General features: G+C 42.5%; 1 protein-coding gene across 3 annotated transcripts in view; it reads left to right on the forward strand.

The window, feature by feature from the left end:
* gpc5b (glypican 5b) overlaps positions 1–23,665 on the forward strand; it is a 648,632-nt gene that overhangs the window by 236,701 nt on the left and 388,266 nt on the right. The window contains exons 5-6 of one of the 3 annotated variants that reach the window (XM_063046140.1): positions 15,948–16,007; positions 18,672–18,797. The exons of 1 other annotated variant lie outside the window; for it this stretch is intronic. In XM_063046140.1, coding sequence (XP_062902210.1) covers positions 15,948–16,007; positions 18,672–18,797 — 186 coding nt within the window. The remainder of the gene's footprint in view (positions 1–15,947; positions 16,008–18,671; positions 18,798–23,665) is intronic. One more of the 3 variants, XM_063046141.1, reaches the window with a different exon arrangement.

A 23,665-nucleotide genomic window follows, 5' to 3' on the forward strand; every position in this document is an offset into this window, starting at 1 on the left:
AGGTGTTTGCTGTCCTGAGGAAAATTAGGGTGGATAAATCCCCAGGGCCTGATAAGGTGTTCCCTCAGACCCTGTGGAAGGCCAGTGCAGAAGTTGCAGTGTCCCAAGTAATGATATTTAAAACATCCTTAGCCAAGGGTGATGTGCCGGAGGATTATTAGAGGATAGTTAATGTTGTTCTGTTGTTTAAGAATGGCTCTAAGAATAAGTCAGGAAATTATAGGAGGTGAGCCTAACAATAGTAGTGGGTAAATTATTGGAAGGTATTGTAAGGGACTGGATGTATAAGTATTTGGATATAGAGAGACTAATTAGTGATAGTCAACATGGCTTTGTGTGTGGTAGATTGTGTCTAACCAATCTTATAGTGTTTTATGTTACCAGGAAAATTGATGATGACAAGGTAGTGGATGTTGCCTGCATGGACATTAGCAAAGCCTTTGAAAAGGTCAAGAAGTTTCAGTCGCTTGATGAGTTCGTAAATTGGATTAGACATTGTCTTTGGGGCAGAAAGAGGAGACTGGTAGTAAATAGTTGCCTCTCTGACTGGAAGCCTGTGACTAGTGGTGTGGCACAGGGATCAGTGCTGGGTCTGTTGCTGTTTGTCATTTATATCAATGATCTGGATGATAATGTATTAAACTGGATCCACAAATTTGCAGATGACACCAAGATTGGGGGTGTAGTGGAGACTATCAAAGCTTGCAGCTGGATCTGGACCAGCTGGAAAAGTGGGCTGAAAAATGGTAGATGGAATTCAATGAGGACAAGTGAGAGGTGTTGCACTTTGTGAGGATAAGCCTGGGTAGGTCTTACACGGTGAGTGGTAGGACACCGAGAGTGTGATAAAACAGGGTATTCTGGGACCATAGAACCTTGAAAGTTGAAAGTGCCATCACAGGTTGAAGGGTTGCAATAAAAACTTTTGGCACATTGGCTTTCATAAACCAAAGAACTGAGTACAAAAGTAGGGATGTTATGTCGAAGTTGTATAAGACGTTGGTGAGGCCCAATATGGAGTACTATGTGTAGTTTTAATCACCCACCTACAGGAAAGATGTCAATAAATTGAAATAGTGCAGAGAAAGTTTACAAGGATGTTGCTGGGACTTGATGGCCTGAATTTTGAGGTAGGTTGAATAGGTTAGGACTTTAGGAGAATGAGGGGAGATTCGATAGGGGCATAGTGAATTATGAAGGATGAGACGAGAACTAGGGGTCATGGGTTAAGGGTAAAAAATGAAGTGTTTAAAGGGAACATGAGGGAGAACTACTTCTTTCAGAGGGTGATGAGAATGTGGAATGAAGTGCCAGCAGAAGAGGTTGTTTCGGGTTCAATTCCAACATTTAAGAGAAATTTGGATAGGTATGTGGATGGGAAGGGTAGGGATGGCTGTGGTCCAGGTACCGATCGATGGGCCTATGCGTATTAATGGTTTGGCATGGACAGGATTGACCAAAGGGCCTGTTTGTGTGCTGAGGTGTTCTGTGACTCTACATGCCTCAAAGCTGCTGGGTTTATTGCAGACCCTTCTTCGTGTCGAGTGATTTGCACTTTGAAGATGGGTACTAATCGATTCAAGCTCTATGCAATAATGTTCAAAGAAAGGGCTCTGGTCACCCAGGTACTGTACTATTATGAAATAAAACTTCAAGAAATTTTGAAGTTATTTGAACTATAGCTCAAAAGTTCCAAGGACAGAAACATGCTTGAAGTGATCCTATGTGCCTTATAATGATACTTCTACAAGATTGAAAGCTGGTGCCAGAATAGACAGGTGTATTAATGATAGAGGATGTACAATTCTGACAGACACAAACTTTGAAAAATTATCAGTTCAGAACAGTTTCAAAACAGAAGGCATATAAGAAAATGAATTTTGTCTTCCTTTCCTGAATCTACGGGTTGTTCTCTACTCCAAGAATACGATGACTCCAACTGAGCTGTATTCCAAAATCACCGTCTTCTCTCTGGCACCTTTGCCAACTGCACATGTGTTACTAGTAATCTTTGGTGAGGACCTACTCTTCCATCATGTATGTGCAGGTGTGATCACAACCCAAAGTGGCCATGTGTTCAAAGTCATTTCTAAGTAGAAGATGTTGATACAGAAATTATTCAGCCACACTATCCAGCAGAATCATGGAGCCATACAGTATATAAACAGGTTCTTTGGCAAAATTGGTCCATGCTGCCCAAAATTCTTACTTAGAGGTGGGCTGCCACCTCCTAGACCCAAAGACATTACTGTGTCAAAAACGTACATCTGGCAGTCTTTCAGAGGAAACAATGGTGCATCAATCCGTGAGCACCCAGACTTCACTAACATTATATTGATTTTCAGACCCATTTATGATGGACTGTGAATCGTGGGTGTCTGTTTGACCGCACTCCATGAAGGAATATGAACAGGGGCATAGGACATATTTGCTCTTAGAGAAGGACAAGTTTTTAGCAACCATATTTCTGTTCCTGTAGAAAAGTAATCTTCTCATGCATCCTGTTAATAGAGGAGATGGACAGGCAGCATCTCTCTGCTCCTGCAGAACCAAACTCTCTTTATGTGCTCTGACATTGTGGCCGCTGAGAGCGGTTCTAGTGAGATATCCCACTGCTCAACAAGAACTTCAAGCTGCTCTCATGAGGCATGACCAGAAACCAGCAAAGGATGACTACTAAATTATAAAGGGGGAGAAGGTTCAAAGTAAAATTTATTGTCAGAGTACACACGACGAGGTTCTTTTTACTGCGGGCATACCCAGCAAATCTATAGCACAGCAACTGTAAATAGGATCAATGAACATCAAACTGCAAGTGCAAATATAAATAAATAGCAAAAAATAGTGGGAGCATGAAATAACAAGATAAAGAGCCCTTAAAGTGAGATCATCAGTTGAGGGAACCAGAACTAGTATGAGTGTAGTTATCCCCTTTTGTTCAAGAGCCTGATGGTTGAGGGGTGGTAACTGTTCTTAAACCTGGTGGTGCAAGTCCTGAGGCTCTTGTACCTTCTGCCTGATGGCTGCAGTGAGAATAAAGCATGACCTGGGTGGTGAGGATCTTTGATGGAACATTTCAAGTAGACGTGCTCAGTGGTTGGGAGGGCTTTACCCGTAATGTACTGGGCCGAATCCACTGCCTTTTGAAGGATTTTCCATTCAAAGCATTGGTGTTCCCATTCCAGGTCACAATGCAGCTAGTAAGTACATATCTATAGAAGTTTGCCTATGTTTTTGATGACACGCCGAATCTCTGAAGACTCGTTTGCTGTCGTGGGTAGTTGGGCCGAAGGGCCTGTTTCTATGCTGTATGACTCTGCTGGGCAGCTTGGCTGAATACTTAACACAAAATACTCCGCAAATTCTGGGGTCAAAGCAACACTCACAACACGCTGGAGGAACTCAGCTGGTCGGGCAGCATCCGTGGAAACGATCAGTCAACGTTTCGGGCCAGAACCCTTCATCAGGACTGAAGAGGGAAGGGGCAGAGGCCCTATAAAGAAGGTGGGGGGAGGGTGGGTAGGTTCCAGGTGAAAAAAACAGAAAGGGGAAAGATAAAGGGGTGGGAGAATGGAGGCAGGGAGGTGATAGGCAGGAAAGGTGAAGAAGGAATAGGGGAAAGCACAATGGGTAGCAGAAGGAGGCGGAACCATGAGGGAGGTGATAGGCAGCTGGGGGAGGGAGCAGAGTGAAACTGGGATGGGGGAAGGTAGGGGGGAATTACCGGAAGTTGGAGAATTCAATATTCACGCCGAGGGGCTGGAGACTACTCAGACGGTATATGAGGTGTTGCTCCTCCAACCTGAGTTTAGCCTCGTCATGGTAGTAGAGGAGGCCTCCTCTGCCTGTACTGCCTCTGCCCCTTCCCTCTTCAGTCGTGATGAAGGGTTCTGGCCCAAATCGTTGCCTGATCGTTTCCACGGATGCTGCCCGACCTGCTGAGTTCCTCCAGCGTGTTGTGACTGTGGCTGAATCCTTTCTGGACTGCCTGGTTCAGTAGCAAGGTTGATCAGGAACTGTTTGGAGAGTGTGATTTAAAGATGAACTTTGTTAGCTTTGTTTGTGACATGTATATCGAAATATGCAGTGACATGCATCATTTTGCATCAAATCAAATGAGTGAGAATTGTGCTGGGCAGATCTGCAAGTGTTGCCACACTTCTAGTGCCAGTGTAGTAGACACACAGCTCACTGATCCTAACCGCCTTTGAAATGTTGGAGAAAACTGGAACAACCTGTGGAAACCTGCATGGTCATGGCGCGAACATACAGTCTCCTTACAGACAGTAGCAGGAGTCGAACCCTGATTTTACAGCCGTGCTGTAAAGCATTGTGCTAATTGTTAGAGTGAGTTTTTTTTGGGTAGATGATTTGTTTACACTTAAATGACTTTGGCCATTAGACCTCTATTTGACCATTTGACAAAGTACTGTGGATTGAGTCCACAACGACGCACTTCCTAAAAAGGTGTGAATACCAGATACTTCTGGCGCTGTAGTTTGACCTGATGCTGTAGTTTCGAAGACAGTATTATCTATACATTATAAATATTAATTGTCTTTTATGTTAGCACATAAAATGCCAAATAAATGTATTGTGGATTTAATTGCATTCCTAGAGGCTGTGGATACCAACCCAGACATGTTGGCGTTGGAAGGAAAGGATGATGTTAGGTGGTGTGATATTTTGTATGTAGCTTCAATAGGAAGCATTGTCTATGCATTATCTATAACTTTTTAAGTAGCGATTGCCTTTGTGTTTAGCATATAAATACGGAGCCCACATTGAGCTAGCAGACCTTTCTACTGAAAGCGTCTCTGTCCGTAGATGCCTGCTGTACCTTGTTGTGTGGAACAAAGAAGCTGCTTTGTATCTACCAGTGACTCTGTCCCTCCGGTGATTTCATCCACGCTACAACACTGATCAGCACGCTACCAGGTCACACTCTACTTAATACTTTCCTTGAACTGGGCAGTGACAGCCCGTAACAAGATTGAACTGAGAACCATAGTGCTCTTTGGCTGAGTGTCAAGACTGAACAAGAACTCTGCTGGACAAAGTGACCCAGTAGTCTGACTGAGCTGGGACACCACAGACTCTTTGGCTTTCTACCAAGGTTTGATAGAGAATCTACTGGACCTTATGAGCCAGTAACATCCTGGTTTAAAGATAATGAATATTCTTGTAGTTTGAGTATTTTAGGTATGTGATGTCACCGGTCTTGAAGGAGGTGTTCCTTGGAGGCAAAAGCTTCACAAAAGAGTATTTTGTGGTCTGCAGAGATAGTAAGGTGCACCTGTACCTTGCAACAAAGGAGAATCTTCCTCTTATCATTATCCTTTCTCCTTGAAAGGAAAGCCTGATATTTCAGTGATACTAGGTGAAACAAGAGTCTGCCTCGCTTTTATATATTTTTTAAAATCTCACTTAATCTCACAAGGCCACAGATAATTGCTCCTGTTGGCTATTCTTTTTCAACAATGTCACTCTTTAAAGATGTTTTGTTGTCTCCTCTAGAGCCACACAGTCTGTGAGGGAGGTCTACATGTTCCTGTTGACTACTTGCCAAGTGTGAGACGAAATGTATTTAAAACAATTGTATGCCTTTCAACTTACATGGTGTTAAATGTAGATGTAGTGTGTAATGAGATTGAGGAAGGACAGGCAGATGATATGGCACAATTGCGCTCTGTAGGATGAGTTGAAGTGTTACATGGGGGGAAAATCGAAAAGGGTGATGAATACAGGACTGAATAAGTTACATTTGAATGCACGCAGTATACAGGTTAATGTAGATGATTATCTAGAGCAGTTAGAGATTGGCAGATATGATGTTGTGGGCATCACTGAATTGTGGCTGAAAGAATATCCTAGCTGGGGAGCTTAACATCTAAGGATACACATATTGAAAGGACAGGCATTTAGACAGAGGGGATGGGGTATCTTTGGTTAAAAAAATATTAAATCAAATTCTTGGGATTGGAAGATGTAGAATCCTTGTGGAAAGAGTTAAGAAATTACAAGGGTAAAAAAAGACCCTGAGGGATTTTAATAAATTGGGTAGATTGTAGATTGGGAAAATCAGGTTGGTGCTGGATCCCAAGAGGGAGAATTTTTAGAATATCTATGAAATTGCTTTTTAGAACAACTTGTGGCTGAGCCCACTAGGGAAAAGATAATTCTGGATTGGGTGTTGTTTTCTGAACCAGATTTGATTAGGGAGCTTAAGGTAAAGGAATCATTATGAATCATTGATCAGAATATAATAGTATTCACCCTGCAGTTTGAGAGAGAGAAGCTAAAGTCAGATGTATCATTATTACAGTTGTGACAGGAATACACATAGATTAAGATGTTCGCTGTCCTGTGGAATCAGCAGTTGGTCTGCCACCTGTCTTCAGGATAGAGAGAGATAAGGAAAACAATGGAGCAGCATTTGGAGATGTGTAATGAAGGGACGGGAGAGAGAATAACAGAAGGAGAGCTGTCAAGATCGGCTCCCCCTTTGAACCCTGAACTGTTTGAAGTGATGGACAGGCGATACCCCAGCAGGGGGATAAAAAGGGACAGGTTCGCTAAGGCAGCACACACGACACCCCGAGGTAACGAGACCCTGGAAGCGGTGTGCCTCTCACAAGTCGGTGGGAAGCTTTTGGACGGCTGATCGCGGGATCAAGCCTTAGATGCTCAGGGTGGAAAGGCACGATCGGCGGGAACCTGGTGTGTGTCCACCCTTGCCTGGGTGCCAGGTTCAGCGCAGATAAACGGTCGTATCTGGAAACGGAGGGGTCACGGTCGGTGACTTCAGATGACAACACAAAGGACTTGCCCGAAAGATGACTGCGAAGGTCTGTGTGGAAGCGGTTTTGAATATTCATTCGTTTTGCTCTCTCTCTCCTTCCCCCACACTGTCCATTTCCCACGGCAGTGATTACTGCGAACTGAACTGAACTTTGCGTCACTTTGAAACTGGTCATTTACCCCTAGACAACGGTAGAGCTTGATTAATCCTGTTATCTGAATTCTGTGTACATGTATGTTTATCATTGCTGAACTGTTGCATTCATTATCCTTTTGATTAGAGTACTGTGTTGCTTGTTTCATTAATAAAACTTTCTTAGTTCTAGTAATCCAGACTCCAACTGAGTGATCCATTTCTGCTGGTTTGGCAACCCAGTTACGGGGTACGTAACACAGAGGTGTAAAGGGAATTCCAAAGGCATGAGAGAGGAGCTGGACAAAGTTGATTGGAAGGGGACACTAGCAGGGATGATGGCAAAACAGCAATGGCTGGAGTTTCTGGAAGCAATTCGAACGGCGAAAGTTAGATATATCGAAGGAAGAAGTAGTGTTCTGAAGGGAGGACGAAGCAGAAGTATAATCATATAATATAGCAAAAATTAGTGGGAAGTTAGAGGATTGGCAAGCTTTTAAAAAGCAACGGAGGACAACTAAAAATGCCATAAGGAGAGAAAAGATGAAATATGAAGGTAAACTAGACAATAGTCATAGTCATACTTTATTGATCCCGGGGGAAATTGGTTTTCGTTACAGTTGCACCATAAATAATAAATAGTAGTAGTAATAGTAATATTACTATTAGTAAATAGTAAATAGTAATAGTCATAGAAATAATAGTAATAGAATAGTAATAGAAAATAGTAATAAACAGTTAAATAGTAATATGTAAATTATGCCAGAAAATTATGAAATAAGTCCAGCACCAGCCTTTCAGCTCAGGGTGTCTGACTCTCCAAGGGAGGAGTTGTAAAATTTGATGGCCACAGGCAGGAATGACTTCCTATGATGCTCTGTGCTGCATCTCGGAGGAATGAGTCTCTGGCTGAATGTACTCCTGTGCCCACCCAGTACATTATGTAGTGGATGGGAGAAATTGACCAAGATGGCATGCAACTTGGACAGCATCCTCTTTTCAGACACCACCGTCAGAGAGTCCAGTTCCATCCCCACAACATCACTGGCCTTACAAATGAGTTTGTTGATTCTGTTGATGTCTGCTACCCTCAGCCTGCTGCCCCAGCACACAACAGTAAACATGATAGCACTGGCCACCACAGACTCGTAGAACATCCTCAGCATCGTCCGGCAGATGTTAAAGGACCTCAGTCTCCTCAGGAAATAGAGATGGCTCTGACCCTTCTTGTGGACAGCCTCAGTGTTCTTAGACCAGTCCAGTTTATTGTCAATTCGTATCCCCAGGAATTTGTAATCCTCCACGATGTCCACACTGACCCCCTGGATGGAAACAGGGGTCACCGGTACCTTAGCTCTCCTCAGGTGTACCACCAGTTCCTTAGTCTTTTTCACATTAAGCTGCAGATAATTCTGCTCACACCATGTGACAAAGTTTCCTACCGTAGACTTGTACTCAACCTCATCTCCCTTGCTGATGCATCCAACTATGGCAGTCATCAGAAAACTTCTGAAGATGACAAGACTCTGTGCAGTAGTTGAAGTCCGAGATGTAAATGGTGAAAAGAAGGGAGACAAGACAGTCCCCTGTGGAGCCCCAGTGCTGCTGATCACTCTGTCGGACACACAGTGTTGCAAGCACACATACTGTGGTCTGCCAGTCAGGTAATCAAGAATTCATGACACCAGGGAAGCATCCACCTGCATCGCTGTCAGCTTCTTTCCCAGCAGAGCAGGGTGGATGGTGTTGAACGCACTGGAGAAGTCAAAAAACATGACCCTCACAGTGCTCGCTGGCTTGTCCAGTTGGACGTAGACACGGTTCAGCAGGTAGACGATGACATCCTCAACTCCTAGTCGGGGCTGGTAGGCAAACTGGAGGGGATCTAAGTGTGGCCTGACCATAGGCCGGAGCAGCTCCAGAACAAGTCTCTCCAGGGTCTTCATGATGTAGGAGGTCAATGCCACCGGTCTATAGTCATTGAGGCTGCTGGGGCGCGGCGTCTTCAGCACAGGGACGAGGCAGGATAATATCAAGAAAGATACCAAAATGTTTTTTAAGGCAAATAAGAGTAAAAGGGAGGTGAGAGTAGATATCGGACCACTGGAAAATAACAATGGAGATGTAGTAATTGGGGACAAAGATATGACAGACAAATTTAATTAGTATTTTGCATCCGTCTTCATTGTGGAAGACACCAGCACTATCCCAGAAATTTGAGTGTGTCAGGAGACAAAAGTGAGTGTACTTGGGAAACTGAAAGGTCTAGAGGTGGATAAACCACCTGAAACTGTTGAACTACACCCCAGGGTTCTGAAAGAGGTAGCTGATGAAACAATGGAGGAATTTTCCATTCCTTCAGAACCATTAGATTCTGCAGTGGTTCTGAAGGACTGGAAAATTGCAAATGTCACTCCACTCTTTAAGAAGTGAGGGAGGCAAAAGGAAGGAAATTATAGGCCAGTTAGTCTGATGGAAAATCTGGTTGAGTGGTGCTACCACAACAACCTCTTACATTGTGTCAGCAAGACCAAGGAGCTGATTATTGACTTTAGGAGGAGGACCCTGGAAGTCCATGAACCAGTTCTCATCAGGGGATCAGAGGGGGCAAGGGTCAGCAACTTTAAATTCCTCAGTCTTATCAATTCAGAGGATCAGTCCTGGGCCTAGCTTGTGTGCCATTATGAAGAAAGCATCACAACACCTTTACTTCCTGAGCAGTCTGTGAAGAGTTAGCATGACATGTAACACCTTGACAAACTTCCTTAGATGTGCGTTAGGGAGTATATTGACTGGCTGCATCACAGCCTGATATGGAAACACCAATGCCCTTGAATGGAAAATCCTACAAAAAGTAGTGGATATGGCCTGGTCCATCATGGTAAAGCCCTCCCCACTATTGAGCACATCTATATGAAATGCTGTCACGGGAAAGCAGCATCCATCCACAGGGATCTTCAGCACCCAGGTCATGCTCTTTTCTCACTGCTGTCATCAGGAAGAAAGTACTGGCACCTCAGGACTTACACTACCAGGCTCAGGAACAGGTAGTAACCTTCAGTCATCAGGCTCCTGAACCAGAAGGGATAACTTCACTCAACTTCACCTGCTCTATCATTGAAATGTTCCCACAAACTATGGACTCATTTTCAACATCTCTTCATCTCATGTTCTCAATATTTATTGTTTATTTATTTATTGTTGTTATTATTCCCATCATTGTTTATTCTCTCTTTTTTGTATTTGCACAATTTGCTGTTTTTTGCACATTAGTTACCCACCCTGTTGGTGTTGCTGTTCGCTGATTCTATGATTGTTATTGGATTTATTGAGTATGCCCACAAGAAAATGAATCTCAGAGTTGTATATGGTGGCATATATGTACTTTGATAATAAATTTACTTTGAACTTTGACCTTCAGTGTTCGTGAAGATGTTGGAGTCTATTATTAAGGATGAGGTTTCAGGGTACTTGGAGGCACATGATAAAAAAGGCCAAAATAAGGGAAAATCTTGCTTCACGAATCAGTTGGAATTCCTTGAGGAAATAACAGGAAGAATAGACAGAGGAGTGCCAGTGAACGTTTTTTAGTTTGTCTTTCAGAAGGTCTTTGACAAGATGCTGCACATGAGGCTGCTCGACAAGATGAGAGCCAATGGTATTACAGGAAAGATATTAGCATAGTTAGAAATTGACTGACTGGCAGGAGGCAAAGAGTGGCAGTAAAGGGAGCATTTTCTGGCTGGCTTCTGGTGACTAGGGATTGGTGTTGGGACTGTTTCTTTTCATGTTATATGTAAGTGATTTGGATGATGGAATTGATGGCTTTGTGGCCAGGTTTACAGATGAATATGAAGCTAGTTGGAGGGGCAGGTGATGTTGAGGTTCGAGGGAGTCCACAGAAGGACTTGGACAGATTAGGAGAATCAGCAATTGATGGAATATGATACAATATGAATATGATGTAGTGAAGTGTATAGTCATGCACTTTGGTGCTATTATGGTTATTATTCTATAATGGATTAATTGTGTATGCCACAAGAAAATGAATCTCATGGTTATATGTGGTGAGATATATGTACTTTGATAATAAATTTACTTTGAACTTTGCAATATTCTGTGAAGGACAATATGATACAGTGTGGTCACCCAATAGAATTGGAATCAGAATCAAGTTTAATATATCCGGCATATATCATGAAATTTGTTAACTTTATGGCAGCAGCACAATGAAATACATGATAAATAAATATAGAGAAGAAAATAGTTCAGTTAAAATACGTAGTGCAAAAAACAGAAATAAAAAGTAGTGAGGTAGTGTTCATGGGTTCAGTGTCCATTTAGGAATTGGATGGCAGAGGGGAAAAAGCTGTTCCTGAATCGCTGAGTGTGTGCCTTCAGACTTCTGTACCTCCTTCCCGATGGTAACAATGAGAAGAGGGCATGTCCCGGGTGATGCGGGTCCTTAATGATGGATGCCGCCTTCCTAAGACATTGCTCCTTGAAGATGTTTTTGTTAGCCATGATGGAGCTGACTAATTTTACCAGTTTCTGCAACTTACTTCAATCCTGTGCAGTAGCCACCTCCCATACCAGACAGTGATGTAGCCAGTCATGCAGAGGTTTTCAAGTGTTTTTGTTGACAAACGAAATCTCCTCTAACTGCTAATGAAATATAGCCACCGTCTTGCCTTCTTTATAGCTGCATCAATACGTTGCATCCAGGTTAGGACCTCGCAGATATTGACACCCATAAAAGTGAAATTACTCTCTCTCTCCACTTCTGATTGCTCTGAGGATAGACTTGTGTTGCCTCATCGTACCCTTGCGAAGGCCAGAATCAGCTCTTTGGTCTTGCTGACACTGAGTGCAAGGTTGGTGCTGCGACACCACTCCACTATCTGGTATATCTCACTCCTGCACGCCTTTCACCACCATCTGAGATTCTGCCAGCAATGGTTGTATCATCAGCAAATTTATAGACGACATTTGAGCTATGCCTAGTCACACAGTCATGGGTGTAGAGAGAGTAGAGCAGTTGGCTGAGCACACATCCCTGTGGTGTGCCAGCATTGATTGGTGGTGATTTGGTGGAGATGCAAGAGACTGCAGATTCTGGATGCTAGAGCAGCAAGCAAGCTCCTTGCGGAACTTAATAAGTTAATGAGCATCTTGGAGGTTGAGGAATTGATGCCACGATGCAGGGTTTGAACTCAAAAAGTTTTCCCCACTACAGATAATGCTCATCTCATTGAGTTACCCCAGCAGGTCATTTGCTGCTCCAGATGGTCTATTAATCTCTCTCCCTCTCGCTCAACTGCTCTTGGAGGAAGGTCCCTGCGTTTGAATGGTCTCTATCTCCCTTGATGCTGTCTGAGGATGGTGCCACAGTCCTGGGTCCTGGGCAAGGTTTAATCGACACAGTTTGTGGATTGGACTCTAGTTCACATTACGATGTGTTTCTGGTTTCTGGTCACTCCTTTTTTTTGTTTGCTATTTTGGGCGATTTTGACTGGGGCCATCTGCAGATAATGAACAACACAGTGCTAAATTGAACAAGAACTGAGCTGAACTGAATTTGCCTGGAATCTTTTGATTTTGTGTTTTCTATTCTGTGTTTCTCTCTCTTTTTTTGCCTTTTGCATGATTTTTTTTTCTGCACGAGGGAGTTGATATTTTTCTTTGGATTCCATGGTTTTCTTTATTTCCTGGCTGTTTGTGGGAAGACAAATCTCAGGGTTATGTACTGCATACATACTTTGATAGTAAATGTACTTTGAATCTTTGAATCTTCAATCTAGGTCAGAATTTCTGCTGTGTTACTCTCTTTTTGATATTCATAAGAGAATTGCAGAAGCTTCCTGGAGTAAAACACAATAGCCATTATTTCTGTGAAGGAAATTAGTTTCAAGAGATCCAGCTGAGTGCTTGCCATTACCATTGGCGTTCTATCATTCATCTGTTTTTCACATTGGACTTGCATGTAGCAACGCTGTCTCCCATGCGATTTTTTACCAGGAGAAATTAGGCCATTTTTCACTAAGTGCCATGGTCTCTTGTTAGCAGACCGTGGTTTAAGGATGTTAATTGTTCTGTATTTGTGCAAACTGGATTTGGAGATCGGCTCTAGGTACCTCCGGTGGCGTAGCGGCATCAGTGCCGGACTTCGGGACGAAAGGTCCCGAGTTCGAATCCAGCCAGCTTCCCTGCATGCTTTTCCATCTGTGCTGGGTTACGAGCTGGTGATCTCTTTGGAAACTCACCCGGCAGAAGGTAATGGCAAACCACTGCTGTAACTTGCCTCGTATGCGGTTCCCCACTACGTCAGAGAGGCGTGGAGGGAAATCATCCGTTAACCAGCAAAACTCCGGATGTGACGTACCTTTCCTTTCCTACCAGACCCTATAACCCAATCACCAATCCCTACCCCACCAACTCGGTCTACCTGATCTGATCCAAAAACAACAGACACCCAAACCAGACCATCAAAACCAGTTACATTGCCCATTGCTTTACAAACTCCCAAAACCTTCCTCCACATCACTGTCCAAAGATCATAGCTCCCAATCAACTAACTGCTGATTAATGATCACGGGGCCTTCACTTACACATTCTCCCTGTCCCACCCATTAATCCTGAATTCCCAATTTGCAACTCATGAGCATCTATCATCTGACCATCCACTCTAAAATTATCTTCCATGTAATGCTCAGCCACAAATGTATTTGTCTTATTATATGGCTCATTCTGCAAGATCTGCACAGGTACAGCTTTCTCATGGAAAGCTCTTTTCATGAGAAAAGATCAGTCTAGTGAGACACAAACTTATAAATCTAGGTGCTACTGTCTTTGCAAGGAACACATTCATTGATGCCATTGTCTACATTTCAGTGCATTTTCTAGTTAAAACTTAGATTTATGTTGGTGTGAGCAATGTATTCAGGATCTTTTTTCTTTTTTCCTGAGGTTTAGCAATTTTAAAACTATTTCTTACTCATGAAAAATTGTGGGTTAGTTGAATGTGCGCAAATCAGGCAGTACCCTACTCATTTGTTCTTGGGTCCCTGTCTGCATCAACAGTGCTGCCATAAGATGGGTGAGAGCTTCCTGTTCCTTGGTGTAACTATCACCAACCACTTGTCCTGTCAAAAGCACTCCAGCACCTCTATTTCCTCATGTCCCCATTCACCCTTACCAATTCGTATTGATGCACCACAGACAGGATCCTATCCAGGTGCATCTCAGCTTGGCATGGCAACTTGCAAATCTTGATCTGCTCAAGTCCACAAGAACTTGAAGAGTTGTGAATGCAACACAATCTATCATAGAAACCGGTCACCTCTACACTTATTCTGGCTTAGCATATCTGTCTCAAGTTAGCAGCCAATGTAATCAAGAACCCCTCTAACCCCAGTCATTTCTCTTCTTCTCCCCCCATTGGAGAGAAGGTAAAAAAGTTTAAGAAGAATTACCACTAGGCTCAAGGACAACTTCAACCCCATTGGTATAAGACACTAGAATGGGCCTGCACTGCACTTTGTGTATCTTTAACACTATATTCTGCATTTTGTTATTGTTTTCCTTTTTACTACCTCAACGATGTGCCTGGATGGCATGAGAACCAAAGCTTCTCACTGCATCTTGATACATATGACAATAATAAGCCAATTGCCAAATATATACAGCAATAAAGAATAGGAAATTTGGGACAGGATTTTGATATTCTGTAAGGTGGGTCAGAGTCTCTTCCATCATCAGTCCAGTGTGGGCTCTTGACAAAGTGAATTGACAGTTATTCATGATGAAGTCCTTCCCCATAGACCCTCCCCACTGCAGAAAATGCTGGCATAGATCCATGACAACTATATATCTAAGAAATTGTCCAGTGGTTACCTCAGACAATCAAAATGCATCCCAGAGCTTGGGTACATCATCTCCCTCCATTTGGGGCTTTTCTCACTGTTGCATCAGGCTTGGTGACCTGACTTGCCCAGGAGCAACAGGAAGAAATAGGCACGAACCCAATCAGACACTCCCCAGAAACTCCGGGAGCTGGTGAAGGAATGGTCAGAAACAATACTCTCACAGCAGTGGGGTGAAGATTCACACCAAGGATAAGAGCTGGGAATGCATATTGCTTTCAGTTCTCCCAGCGGTAATATCCGCTGCTTTATGTGTACTTCCGGTCAGGCCTACTTCCAGAACAAGCACCATGTTGATTTCTAGGATGTGACTGTAAGGTTTGCACCTCTGGGAGAGAATGCTTATTGCTGCTTTCCGATGACATTTCTACTAAGCTTGTGCATGATAGTTTACTTTTCAGGGTGAGTTCATTGTTTTCACTTGTACTTTTTTCTTTTGCATTGCCTTTCTCCTTCCCTTTCTCCTGTTCTTGCCTGCCCGCTCTCTTTCCTTCATGCCCTCTCTTCTTTTCCTTGCTTGCTCTTTCCCCTTCCTTGACCCCCCTTCCCTTGACTCCCCTCGCAACCTGCACACTCGCCCATCCCACCCTCATCCACCACTCCCTCAAACCCCCTTGACACCGACACGCAACCCCCATCCCTTGCCCCCTCGCTCGATCCCCCTCGACCCCACCTCTCTCTCTCGCCCTCTATCTCGGTCCCCTCTCTCCCCTCTCTCTATCTCACACCTTTCTCCCCTCTCTCTCACCTTTTCTCTCGCTCTTCCCTCCCTATCCCTCGCTCCCCTCTCTCTCCTTCATACTCTGTCTCCCCTTCTCTCTCCCCCTCCCTGTCACCCCTTCCACCCCTCACCTCACTCTGCCTCCACCCTATCACCCTCATCCTCTCTCTCTCTCCACCCTCCTCCCCCTCCCCACCACTCTCCCCTCTCCCTGTCACTCCCCGCTCTCCGCACCCCTCTCCAACCCTTCTCCTCCCTCCCCAATTTCTTTCTCCCCCCACCTCACTTTTCCTACACCCATCACCCTCCATGTGCTGAATCCCTCTGCTGGCTTGCTTGATCGCTGCTTCTGACCTTTGGCTCTCTCCAGCTCGCTGCCTCTGAAAGAAGTAAAGACTGATAGGCCCAGGACAATGAAACAGAACACTAGGTAAGACTGGAAGGTAACCTGTTTGCTGAATGCCAGAATTCCTAATTGTGCTTTGGCTGACTTCAAAACTTTGTAAAAATAAGTTTCTGATCTCTCAAGATATTCCAGTGATGTACTTTTGGAGGAAGACTGACAAATTGTTGTTTTCAGAGGTTTCCCCTGGATAGTGAACTTAGCTTGAGGGGTGAGGTACAAAAATACAAAAAATGCATCGATAATTTGAATGGAAAATGGAGCAGAGAAATGCATCTCTCTAAAATGGAGCAGGGCAAAGAAAGCTTGGAAGTCTCTACTGAAGGACCTATACTGTTCCACATCAGCACTAGGCTCAGATGCTCTCGAGTCAAGTGGAATACAAGCTGTTTACTATCGATGGTTACAATTTCTATGGCCAGCAACAACCGTTGAACTTGGATTCCTGTAGAAGTCTCCAGGCTGGGGAGGGATGTGGAGCCAAATGGAGAGGAGGAGGTAGGAGCTCCCATGAGAAGGTGATGAGAGGGACTGTAGGATCCGGATAGTCTGCTAGTGCCCAACATTGGCTCACACTGTCAAAGTGTAGCCCTCAGCTTCAAATCTCTGTGTAGAATAGCTGTGCTGCTCATTTTAATCCTCCCTGGTGTCCTCTGCACTCTGAGCCATTGCTGCAGGAGCACCATTAGAGGGCAGGGTTCAGGGCAGGTCCCCAGCACAGCAGTCCAACAGGTAGGTCTTTTTAAAAGTGGATTACATACCTGCAAGTGCTTGGATTAGAGGACCAAGAGCACTGTAATTTACCTGGTGCTCTTGGGTAGCACTAAGTGGAGGAGCAGTGTGCTGAATAGCCAGGAAATTGCCGCTCTAGCCTGTTTTAGGAAGGATGGGAGGGGGGGAACAAATGTAGCAGGAGAGGGGATTGATTGGAGATGGAGGGAGTAGACAAGAGGACAAGGGGATTTGTCAGTAGTCCCATGTCAAATTTAATTGAAAAACAGTTCACGCCATGCAATAAATGATGAAACAGCCACTTTTCTCTAGTATATTTTTTTAATGAGGTTAAGTCCTAGATTATTTCCAGGCTGAATGATTCTGAGACACCACTTGCCCTGGAATTGCCTAAGATGTACAGAGGTTCAGAAATTGCTACTATTTCACCACTAACCGTCAAACTAATTGAAACTTTGTCAAATCTTCCCAGCAAGACCTGTCAGAATCCATAGTGAAGCAGAACAAGCTTAGCAACAGGTACAAGCCCTACCCTTTAAGTATACGCTTGTTGATCTCGTCTGTTACAATTTAATCTCCTGGACAACATTTTGTTTAAATCTCTCTGATTTCCACAATAACGAAACAAATCTCCAGAAAATTTACCCATGTTTATTAAAGTTTGGAGATGGTGTAGCATGCAGTGCCTCTACAATAGAGTGTATTTAGTTCTACAGATTGGAGTGAGTCTAGAACAAACATTTATTGTACACCTGTCAATATGTTTACCAATTCCGCACCCTGACAACATCTAGGAAATATTACCTAAACCGTTTTTATTAAAGTGTTCACCACTTCTAATGTACTTATAAATGAGGGAGTTCCCACTACTCAACATTCAAGACAGTTTTCGATTTCCCATATTAGTCTCTGCTTGTCTATTCCAAAAGGCAACAATATTCATCTTATCAGGCTAATATATTCAGGCAAATAGTTTGTGGCTCTTGAACTCACACGTTTGGTTTAGAGGTTAATGGTCCAAGGCTGACTGAACTAAAACATGAACCCAGAATAAATAAAATGTTCATTTCAATAATACACAAACATAATAATTTGAAGGATTTTTAATGACTAGTCTCTATGGTCATTTTGATGCGTTGATCCATAATAACTATGCAATTCCTATATTCAGTTCATTGGAGTTGAAGAGTTTCATTGAAAATTGGATTGAACTGAAGCAAGAGAAATGTATTACCTTATCCAATTATGAGATTGGATTCCGTGTCAAATTCAGATCAACAAATAAAGTATGGCAAGATGTACAATAGAAAGATCTTGGATGTTAATTTCTGGATCATATGTAAATTCATCACCTCATAGTGAGGATCCTCTTTATTGATCTCCAGATCAGACAACTGCGCCTGACTCTCCACTGGTGTAAAGGTTTTAACCTCCATCTTCATCTCCATACAACAGTGGGTAGCATCTTCACTTCACAGAGACACAAAGTGTGGTTATTTCAAGAAGTTACTTGCCTTAATAAACATGCATTTATGCCCCAAATAAATTTGTTGTGTAAAAGGGTATGGAGCACAGGAAGGCAAAACCTTTATTTGAAACAGGATTTTAAAAAAAACTGCAATTGTCACATCAATGTTAACTACTTTTGTAGATAAATCTTTAACTGAACTATTTTAAATTTCAACTTGTCTTTTAATTCTGTATTCAAATCCTATTGTAACTGATAAACTGCACTAAAATGCACACTGGTTAATGATGACTGGCATCCAGCAATGGAACACAAATTTCAGAAGAATAATTGAATGGAGCTTCAGAAATGATGGAGTGCTACTTTGAGGACAACTTAGTCAAATATATTCCATATCGGTTTGCATTGCCTACAGAGTTCCTTTCTGCATCAGGATGCTTTCAATGTGTTCATTGCAAGACTTTTGTAAGACTAGCTGCTTGCTTTGGCAGAGACTTCATGAACTACATTCGGAGGTACAGGACCTTTTACGCTTCTCTGGCGGAACAAATCTGTGAAGGTGAAATTCTCCCTCAAGATAGTTCAACCTGTTGGAGTGGAAAGGATGTGGTTGAAAGGTAAGCAACTGGTTCAGTCATGTGCAAACATTATGAACTGAATAATAGCCATAGTTTGGCATTGGCAGATCTAATGAGATCAATGGGTAAAACCTTTTGTGTATGTTTTTGATGTGCTTTATAGAATAGCCATACTGGCCAGCTTTTACAGAATTGATTCCTGCTGTTGATTGGATTCATAAGTTCAAGATGATATTGTGACAGTGACATCAGAAAATTAGTGCAGTCATAGCCTAAAAAAATTGGTTCTGTCAAGATATTTCTGAAACATTTGAACTATTGACACTTCCACAATACTGGGCAAGGTTTCTACTACAATCTAGCATTTTTCTTTGTTCAAGCACAACTTAAAATGCTTTTGCCATAAGTTATTGCTTTGTTCTGTGTCAGGATTTTGTTACCGGTCAGCAGCATTGATGAACAGATGTATCAGGTGGAAGGTAAATTGATCAGTCGTTAAGGAAAAAGTGAGATTTGGGAATGTGTCAGAACTGATGACTGACTCATTTTTGCAATGAAAATGTGCTAAACATGGGATTGTTGTGTACACAATTACTAAAGCAAACAGAGCATTGCTCTTTTGTTTGAAATAATGTAAGACCATAAGATACAGGAGCAGAATTAGGCCATTTGTCCCATCGACTCTGCTCCGTCATTTCATTATAGCTGATCTATTTCCCTCTCAGCCCCAATCTCCACCTTCTCTCCGTATCGCTTCATGCTCTAACTAATCAAGAATCTATCAACCTGTGACTTAAGTATACCCAATGACTTGGCCTCCACAGCTGCCTGTGGCAATGAATTACACAGATTCACAGCTCTCTGGCTAAAGAAATTACTCCTCATTTTCACTCCAAAAGGACATCCCTCTATTCTGAGGCTGTGTCCTCTGGTCTTAGGCTCCCTCACCATAGGGAAACATCCTCTCCACGTCCACTCTATTGAGGCCTTTCAACATTCAATATGTTTCAATGAAGTCATCTCTCATTCCTCTGAATTCCAGTGAGGCCTAGAGCCATCACACGCTCGTATGACAAGCCTTTCAATCTCAGAATCATGTTCGTGAACCTCCTCTGAACCATCTCCAAAGGCAACATATCCTTTCTTAGATAAGGTGTCCAAAACTGCTCACAATACTCCAAGTGAGGCCTTATCAGTGCTTTATAAAGCCTCAACATTACATCCTTGCTGATGTAAAGATGATGTCAAATAGTTAACACTGAAGATAACTACTCACCTGTGAAATATGGGACTTGAATTGTAGTCAAAATGTTAGAACAATTTGGGAGCACGGAGACGTCTGGGAGACACATGGACAGCAAACCTTCAGAGCCAGCCACTGCATCCATTTGGAATGCCTGCACCTTTCAGACAATGTGTAGTTTTGTCTTGGTGATCAGAACTAAAAGGATCAAAAGTTATGAACATAGGTGGCAAGAAAACATGGTGGAAAATGTGCCCCATTTAATCACAAAATAGGAAAAGTTTCAATGGCAAGAAACTTCAAATTACCTGTATAAAGTATGCTGAAAGATCATGCAAAAGAAACTAGCTGCAGATTGATCCTGGAAAAAAAATATACAACTGGCCAAAAAGGACCATTTATACCCAGAAAAGGCCGCACCGCACGATCATATCTGCCCAGTTACCATGTGGACCAAGCTGTATGCACCACCCATACAAAGGCTGTACAATCACACTGCCCCTGACAACAGAAATGTCCAATACAGCTGCCACTGACATGTCCATTGATGCCTAATATTGTGTCAGTAATGGAATGCTGCCAATGGTATTACCAATGCCAAAAGCATCTCAGCAGATAAACATCAGATGAAATGCTTGCTGTTCCATTGAGTGTCTTTCATTACAATTGCCTTTTGGGCTTTGAGCTTCAACTTTTGTTGTACACAATGTTGTTGAAATCATGAGGTTCATGTCAGACACATGGAAATAGTCAGACCATTAACATAAATCATGCAGAAATCTGTCAGGTCCAATCTACTCCAAGTACAATGTAATTTTGTTTTGATAGTTATACAGTTTTCTTTCTATGTTCAAAAGATGATGAGTTCTGAACAGAGGCCACTGGAGACCTTTCTATTGTATCACTCTCTCCTCATATGTGTGCCTTGTTTTGTACCCAGATACCATGTGCTGTTGAAGAGACTGGTATTGATTTGCTTCTACAAACAGTTGACCTTAGGGAGGTTGATCTTTTGTTTTCTTTATGCATGCTTATGATGCACTTTTTCCACTCTTGGTTGTCATATTACTTTAAGAAATCATTTATTATGTGAACAACTTTATTGTGGTAATGTCAAATGTGAAAGTATTATTGAATTTCTGTGATGAAGTGTAATATGAAAATATTATTTAATGTTTGTATTTGGCATGATATGTCATTTCTTTTTCATCAGAAATCCACAGCATATGTTGGTATTAAGATGAGTCATGTGAATGGGCTAATAAGATGCATTTGTGGGGAAAGCCATTGGGAGTCATGATGAAAAGGTGAATTGGAAAGTTAAGGCAGTCTGCTTTCTCTTTTCCTGTTTCTTAAAGAAAATAAAGTTCACCATCCGCAAAATGTACCAATTTATAGTATAATGCCCCCTACTCCCGGACTGATTTAGTTTTTCACTGTATTTACCTATCACAGCAGAGAGTTAAGCTTCCAACAGGTTTTTGTAAGTTGCTTTTAAGCCAATCTGTACAAGTGTTATGATTTTCTATATATATGTGGTTGGACTAAAAGTTCTTCCATCAAACGGACAGGTAGTAAGCATCTGACATCAGTTTAGCATGGTAATTTTATATGAAGCCCCTTGCTATCTTGCACTATAGAACAGGCAACTGTATTGAAAAGAAAGTCATGTCCTCTGGAAAAATACAAGTAAGAAGGAGAAGACACAGGTTGGAAAGGTAGGGAAGGAGGGAAAGATAAGTTTGTGCAAAGAATTGGGACTGGGGTCTTGTGGGATAGAACATCAGAGTGGTGTGATCAGATATCTAAATAGGTGGCACATGTGTTCGAACCAGGTTCCAGGATGGGGGATGTTTAAAGGCCAGCTTGAGATGACAAACAGCATGTATTGTATTGTTGATGTTAGTTCTGAAAAATTCATTTGACACTTCAAAATACAGAGCTCCTGAATATGTTGGCATGTTATTTCTTACTTTTGGTGAATGCAAGATAATGAAGTCTACATTATTGGAGAGAGGACACGTGGACATTGACTCTTGATGGAACAGGCTTGATAGAGCAAACGTTCCTTCCTGGCTGGTGCCAATTGTAATTCATGCCGCACATATTTGATACACTTCATATATTGGGAACAGGTGGTGCATGGTCGTATAAGCAGCTGGTTCATATCACAAGTCCTGGTTATTTGACCACCGACGCCAGGCAAACAATCTCTGAAGAGAATTGATAATGGCTGGGGTTAGCTGTCTTGTAAGATGCACTGCCCAAGAGAAGGCAATGGCAAACTACTCTGTAGAAAAAGTTGCTAGGAACAAACATGGTCATGGAAGGACCGTGATTACATTTGTCACGGACATGGCACATAACAAACAAACAAATATATAGGATCTGTATATGAGCAGTAGCATAATTCCTTAAGGAACATTATTAAAGCAGCTTATCTGGTTATTAGCATACTTTGTTCCTGAGACCCTGCTGTATGTGTGCCTGACGCCTTAAAGTATAACAGATTATTGTCTCATTTTTCCCCTTTTTTCTCATTTTCTCTTTTTCTTTCTATTCCAAATGGACTAGCTGGAAAATATCATGTTATAGTGCAAACATTATCACAATGTTGTGAGGCTTAAACTGCCCTAAAAGATTCTTAGAAGTCACTTTACTTAGGAAACATAGAAACTACAGCACAGGAACAGGCCTTTTGGCCCTTCTTGGCTGTGCCGAACCATTTTCTGCCTAGTCCCACTGACCTGCACATGGACCATATCCCTCCATACACATCCCATCCATGTATCTGTCAACTTATTCTTAAATGTTAAAAAAGAACCCGCATTTACCACCTCGTCTGGCAGCTCATTCCATACTCCCACCACTCTCTGTGTGAAGAAGCCCCCGCTAATGTTCCCTTTAAACTTTTCCCCCCTCACCCTAAACCCATGTCCTCTGGTTTTTTTCTCCCCTTGCCTCAGTGGAAAAAGCCTGCTTGCATTCACTCTATCTATACCCATCATAATTTTATATACCTCTATCAAATCTCCCCTCATTCTTCTACGCTCCAGGGAATAAAGTCCCAACCTATTCAACCTTTCTCTGTAACTGAGTTTCTCAAGTCCGGGCAACATCCTTGTAAACCTTCTCTGCACTCTTTCAACCTTATTTATATTCTTCCTGTAATTTGGTGACCAAAACTGAACACAATACTCCAGATTTGGCCTCACCAATGCCTTATACAACCTCATCATAACATTCCAGCTCTTATACTCAATACTACGATTAATAAAGGCCAATGTACCAAAAGCTCTCTTTACGACCCTATCTACCTGTGACGCCACTTTTAGGGAATTTTGTATCTGTATTCCCAGATCCCTCTGTTCCACTGTACTCCTCAGTGCCTTACCATTAACCCTGTATGTTCTACGTTGGTTAGTCCTTCCAACGTGCAATACCTCACACTTGTCAGTATTAAACTCCATCTGCCATTTTTTAGCCCATTTTTCCAGCTGGTCCAAGTCCCTCTGCAGGCTCTGAAAACCTTCCTCACTGTCTACTACACCTCCAATCTTTGTATCATCAGCAAACTTGCTGATCCAATTTACCACATTATCATCCAGATCATTGATATAGATGACAAATAACAATGGACCCAGCACTGATCCCTGTGGCACAC

The sequence above is a fragment of the Mobula hypostoma genome, chromosome 4, assembly GCF_963921235.1.
Source record: "Mobula hypostoma chromosome 4, sMobHyp1.1, whole genome shotgun sequence".
In the NCBI taxonomy this organism is placed as follows: Eukaryota; Metazoa; Chordata; class Chondrichthyes; order Myliobatiformes; family Myliobatidae; genus Mobula; species Mobula hypostoma.